The 6,666-nt window shown below is 45.8% G+C and overlaps 1 protein-coding gene across 1 annotated transcript; it reads left to right on the top strand.

Annotated features, from left to right (window-relative positions):
• The first annotated feature begins 2,173 nt into the window (after positions 1-2,173).
• On the top strand, positions 2,174-6,100 carry CXCR1 (C-X-C motif chemokine receptor 1). Its single transcript, XM_081262395.1, has 2 exons — positions 2,174-2,213; positions 3,874-6,100. The coding sequence occupies exon 2, from the start codon at positions 3,882-3,884 to the stop codon at positions 4,953-4,955; it is 1,074 nt and encodes a 357-aa protein (XP_081118521.1). The 5' UTR covers positions 2,174-2,213; positions 3,874-3,881; the 3' UTR covers positions 4,956-6,100.
• The last annotated feature ends 566 nt before the right edge of the window (positions 6,101-6,666 follow it).

Genomic DNA, 6,666 nt, shown 5'->3' with positions numbered 1-6,666 from the left:
ATATGTTGTGTAATTCCACATCATATATGACCACATAGGTTGTTTTTAGATATATGTGACAACAGAGTCTATTTTGACATATTATGCATACATGGAGTACGACCCATTCCAATTAAGATCCCATTCTTGTGGTTGTACATAATGTGGAGTTACTGATTGTGTATTCATTTAGGAGCAAAGGTTATGTTCAATTTATTCTACTTCATGATAGTCAAGCTATGGAACCAACCAAGGTGCCCTTCAACAGATGAATGGATAAAGAACATGTGAGATATATATATAGTGTGTGTGTGTGTTGTGGGGGGGGGTACCAGAGATGGAACTCAGGAGCTCTCAACCACTGAGCTACATCCCATCCCTATTTTGTATTTTATTTAGAGACAGGGTCTCACTGAGTTGCTTTAGTGCCTCACTGTTGTTGAGGCTGGCTTTGACATTGAGATCCTCCTGCCTTAGCCTCCCCAGCTAATAGGATTACAGGCAGGCGCCACCACCCCATGGCTCCTTTTTGTATTTTATTTAGGGACATGGTGTCACTGAGTTGCTTTAGTTCCTCACTGTTGCTGAGGCTGGCTTTGAACCTGTGATCCTCCTGCCTCAGCCTCTAGAGCCACTGGGATTACAGGCATGCTCCATCTTGCCTGGCTATCCACTTGTTCATGAATTCACATAGGCCCCATGGTCTCTTTCTTCCATGTCCTGAGTCACTATATGTGCATAGTTATGTGCATACGTGCATAGCTAGGCAAGTACTCTACAACTGAAGCATATCTTCAGCCTGAAGTCACTATTTTCTGCCCCAGGAGCTTCCTTTTCCCTAGATGATTATTAATAGGGTACATCCTCTCCCTTCCAGAACTACCCCAACTTTGAGTCCTTTCAGATCTAGGCATCATATCCCAATAGTCCAGCATCAGTAAAAGCAGGGTATGAGTAACTCCAGGGCAATTGTCTCCTTACACTTCCTGCCATGTTTATAAATGTGAAAAGAACCCAGAAAGAGGACAATTTAGCTTAAAAAGTCTGCTTGCCAGTGGCAGAAGTGGAGGCACCATCTGCATGATAAACTTGGCGTTTACGGGAAGGGCAGGATTTACACTTATACTATGTAGATTGGGACTATCTTTAGACAAAAGAGGAGGCTGGGCAGCATCACTGCAGCCAGACCAGCTAGCTGTGTGGAAAGGAAGCTTTTATACAGACTTCAGGTGTGAGTGTGTGACCCTAAGTGATAGATGCTCCGGCTCATGCTGGTGACCCATGCTCTCTAAGATCAGAGACCGCAATCATTTCTTCCACAGCCATTGGCTGAGCTCTTGCTATATTTCCTGGAAGAGGTTCTAAGGATGAGTTGGAGAAGGTCCTTGCATTCTAACAGCTCACCGAGTTGGGGAGAATCCTGGCTTGCCAACACGTGAAGACAGTACAGTAGGGTTCCTGTTAGAGTAGTGATTTAAGTGCTAGAGGACTAGAGCCTGGGGACAGCCATCAGCCATTGCAGGCAGCTCAGCTAAGTTCCCAGAGAATCCATCCTTCATTGTGGAGAGAGGAGCAGCAATGAAATGGAGCCCAAACCTTCCACAGCTGATTGGCCCTGCCACAGTGGTCTCTAAGCTATCCAGCAGCCTCCCCAAAGGGCCTGTGACCCCTGCCCCAGAGCGATGGGAACCAACCAATCATTGACAGCAGCTGTGGAAAAGAATGGGGTTGGTTCCGTTCCAAAACTCCACCAGGCCACACCAAAGAAGTCTACTGTGCAAGTAGGAATTCAGTGTAGTCCTCTGCCTCCTTCCCACCAACTGGCCCCAAATCCCTCCTAGGGGGTGAACTCCTTCTGAGCCTCTGCTGTAAAAATAGAAAACCTTTTGTCTTTATTTTTGTCAGGAACATTGGTGATCTACTAGGGAATTTGGGAATAAACCAATAGAACTAAATTCAAGAAACAGAAGGCAATAATAAGTGGTCATCCATGGAGTGGAGAATTCAGATAACAGACCTTAACTCCAGCCCGGTACACAGGAACCTCTGGAGTTTCTGATGTGCTGGAATTCTGTGACTTAATCTTGTTCCCCAAATGCAGACATGGGTGGGGCTCAGGAGGGAGGTGTGGTTTCTCTGTTTCCCTTTATTCATCCATTTCCTTCCAAATGTTAAGTCACTGTTGTCTCTGAGTTACAGGCTCCTGCCTTGGCTGTTCCTGGCTGGTACCTCAGGTAAGAATCTGCCTGTTTGTTCAGGACTTTCTTTGGGCTAGGGAGGCTTGGTTTGACTTTATTGTAGAATATGCATTTATTTCTCTGGAATCTGAGGATTTCTGTTGCCTGGCTTCCAGCCTCCTCCCTGTGCCTTTGATTCAGTTCTGACCTCCTACTTGGTCATAGTTGGTGAGAAGGAGCCTTCTTGTCCTTTCTCTGTACTCTTTGCCCTTTTGTAGGGCAGAGGTCAACAGTTCCTCAATTTGATATTCATTGGTTTGTCCTAAGACTACCATGACTCTGTCCTCTGTGAGAATGTGAATGCTGGAAAGGAGAGAACATACTGAGAACATACTGAACTTATCAGAGAAACTTAGATGTGGAAGCAAAGGAGAGGTACCTTCTCCATCTCCCTTAATTTGCTGATGTGAAATGGAAATGTATAGGTGTAAAAGATCCCAGTCAAGGTCACAAAAGAGAAAGCCACTAGGTGCCAGCTCACCTCATTTCCAGTTTGGTGAACTTCCAAAGATTTTCAGAGGGTTCTCTGGAGGGCCTGGAGAGGGGGTGGGGTGGGGGTTGGGGACGTCTTCCTGGAGAGAGCTGCACATGACCTCCTTGGCCTGCACTAGCAGCTCAATTTTGATCTGTTTCTCGTACTGGGCTTCTGGGAAGTTTCAACAAATTGTTTTACAAGAAAAAAAAAACTATTTGAAATCTGCTGAATGATTCTGTGGATGTTTAAGCGATTGAGATGTTGTCCTCCCAAATGCTTAGACTTCCTTTAGACAGAGGACCAAGATATTTAATACTCGTTTGAAGATAGACTTAAAATAAAGACAGCCCCCCACTTATGATGGTTCAATTTATAATCTTTCGACTTTACAATGGTGTGACAGCACCACACAACCATTCTGTTTTTTTTTTTAAACTTTCAGTAGGGTATCCACTAAAGTTAAAATGAGATATTCAACACTTTATTACAAAATAGGCTTTGTGCAAGAGGATATTTTCCCAAGCATCATCTAATGTAATGTTCTGAGCACACTTAAGATAGGCAAGGCTAAGCTATGATGTAGGTTAGGTGTATTAAGTGCATTTTTGACTTATGATATTTTCAGCTAATGATTGATATAGTTCCATTGTAAGTTGAGGAGCATCCACATAGCATAATGCAATTTGATGCTCTCAGTTTCTTCTAGCATATTTGTGAATTGAAGGCACAGGGAGGAGCACAGGAATTGGGAGCTCATAGGAGGAGAAATAAGGTAGAAAGGGACAACTGGATCGGGCTTGCATCCTGCCCTTTTGCAGAGTTCTGGCCTGTCCTGAGTGAGTAAGACCAGCCTGATTTCCCATCTGAAGGCACACACATGGCAGAGGATGAAGGCTAAAGAGGGCAAGAGGTGGAGCTGCAGGTAGAGTTTCCCCAGTCCTCGGGCCAATCAAGTGCAAAGGTGTCTTCTCCAAGTTGGATCTTATCCCATGCTCACGCTGGGCCTCAGAGTACATGGAAGGTTGGTAACCCTGGGTGGTCAAGTTGGAGGTAAAGGGAATAATCTCTGGTTTCCAAACCATCAGAGAAGCAAAAATTGTCCTGATAAGTGTTCTCACATCCTTCATAAGAATCACTTGAATCTGAATTACTAAATCTCATTTCTTCTAACCTTTCGACTAGGTCAAACCATGTCTGAAATCAAAGAAGGCATGTGGAATATCTCTGATCTGTGGACATTCCTTGAGTATGATTTCAATTTCACTGGCATGCCACCTCTGGGTGAAGAGTACAGCCCCTGTAGCCTGGACACTGAGATGCTTAACAAGCATGTTGTGGTGGTCATCTATGCTGTGGTGTTCCTGCTGAGCTTGCTGGGAAACTCCCTGGTGATACTGGTCATCTTATACAGTCGGGTCAACCGTTCAGTCACTGATGTCTACCTGCTGAATCTAGCCGTGGCCGATCTGCTCTTTGCTCTGACCTTGCCCATCTGGGCGGCTGCTAAGGAGAAGGGCTGGATTTTTGGCACACCCCTGTGCAAGATGGTCTCACTCCTGAAGGAAGTGAACTTCTACAGTGGTATTCTACTACTGGCCTGCATCAGCATGGACCGATATCTGGCCATTGTCCATGCCACACGTACACTGACCAAAAAGCGCCACTTGGTCAAGTTCATATGTCTGGGCATCTGGGGATTCTCTTTGATTCTGTCCCTGCCCTTCTTCATCTTCCGCCAGGCCTTTAGTCCTACCAATTCCAGCCCAGTCTGCTATGAGTTCCTGGGTAATGATACAGCAAAATGGCGGATGGTGTTGCGGATCCTGCCCCAGACCTTTGGCTTTGTCATACCGCTGCTCATCATGTTGTTCTGCTATGGCTTCACCCTGCGCACCCTGTTTAAGGCCCACATGGGGCAGAAGCACCGGGCCATGAGGGTCATCTTTGCTGTTGTGCTGGTCTTCCTGCTCTGCTGGCTGCCTTACAACCTGGTCTTGGTCGCAGACACCCTCATGAGGACCCACTTAATAGAGGAGACCTGTGAGCGCCGCAACGACATTGACCAGGCTCTGGATGCTACAGAGATTTTGGGTTTCCTCCACACCTGCCTCAACCCCATCATCTATGCCTTCATTGGCCAAAATTTTCGCAATGGATTCCTCAAGATCCTGGCTACCCGTGGCCTGATCAGCAAAGAGTTCCTGACACGTCATCATGTTACCTCATACACTTCTTCCTCTATCACTGTCCCTTCAAACCTCTGAAAAGCATCAATGAAAGGATATGTCACCCTCATAAAGAAAGAATAACCCTCATCCCAAGGTTGTGTGGGGGTAGCCTGGGTCCAGACAGATGTTATCTGGGTTTGGAGGGGAACTATAAAATGTGGGGAAGTTAGGGACTTTTGTCTTCAGGGCCCTCACCAGCCTTCTGAGAAAGTGCCGAGAGACTTCCAAGGACTAGCTTCAGGTTTCCATGGAAAGGAACCCCACCATTTCTGTTGAATTCTTGGATCTTTGACCCACTAACTGGGTAATCAGCACCATCACATGCATAGCCCCATCTGACATTGGAGCAAAACAAGCAAGCAAGCAATCAAGCAAACCTACAAATAAAAATGGGCTGAAACTGTTTGCTCCTATGGGCTGACTGTCTTGGTGACTCTCTGGAGCATCACCCCAACTGCTGAGTATGTTCCAGCCAGCCTGTTCGAGAACTCTGTGTCCTGTGCTCTGAGTTCATGCAACTCTTTCCTTTCTTTCTTTCTTTCTTTTTTTTTTTTTTTTGGGGGGGGGGAGGCTGCCAGGGATTGAACCCAGGGGCACTTATCTACTGAGCCACATCCCCAGCCCTTTTTATTTTTTATTTTAAGACAGGACCTTAAGTTGCTTAGGGCCTCACTAAATTGCTGAGGCTGGCTTTGAACTTGTGATGTTCCTGCCATAGCCTCCCAAGCCACTGGGATTACAGGCATATGTCACCACGCCCGGCCATGCAATTTTTTTTCTATCTCTAGTGTGTTGCAGTGTCTTCTGGGGACATGGAAGCAGGTGCTGCTGAAACATCAAGCCATCCTTGTGACGGAGACCTTGTGATGGAGCAGGAAAGCGTTCTTCCCTTAGGTATAGTAGGTGAACAGAGGGTGGTTGGGAAGCCAGACCTATCGCAAGAGATGCCTCTTTACATCATGACCAACATCATAGACAGGACAATGTGCACGTTGGGAATGTGCTGAGCCATGGATGGAACAAGGCTAGCAGCTCGTTGCCCTCTTGGTGCTTCTAACCTACACAGAGTCTCAGCAACTTCACAGATCCCTGCACAGCGGTCAATCAGCTGGGTGCTAGCCATTTCCAGTAAAATTTCTGTTTTGTGAAGTTAGCCAATCCCCAAAAAACAAATGCTGAATGTTTTCTCTGATATAAGGAGGCTGATTCATAGTGGGGTAGGGAGGGGGAACATGGGAGGAATAGATGAACTCTAGGGCAGAGGGGTGGGAGGGGAAGGGAGGGAGCAGGGGGTTAGAATTAATGGTAAAATGTGATGGACATCATTACCCTAAGTACGTGTCTGAAGACACAAATTGGTGGGAATATACTTTGTATACCACCAGAGATATGAAAAATTGTGCTCTATGTGTAATATAAATTGTAATGCATTCCACTGTCAGATATAAAAAAAATTAATAATAAAAAATATATATAAATTTCTGTTTTGCATTTGTGCCTGTGGGAATATCTTGGCTGTGATGTAGAGTAAAAGGTGTGAGTGATGTTACTGGTTGTTCCTACAGTAGAATGGGGGTATTACTCCCCCAAAAGTATCTCTTGAGACACAGACACATTGTTCTTGCTCCCTGGGCTGAGGATCCCTTTGTTCTGAGCAAAAGAAAATATTCCTCCAGAGAATCTCAGCTTCACCTCCACTTAAGCTTCCTCCCCTGGGGCCCCTCAAAAGCAATTTAGGACATCACAC

Source organism: Spermophilus citellus (genome assembly GCF_964194105.1).
Source record: "Spermophilus citellus genome assembly, chromosome: 11".
NCBI classification, from domain to species: domain Eukaryota; kingdom Metazoa; phylum Chordata; class Mammalia; order Rodentia; family Sciuridae; genus Spermophilus; species Spermophilus citellus.
The sequence above is the reverse complement of the archived record's forward strand: the minus strand, read 5'-3'. Positions and strand labels throughout refer to the sequence as shown.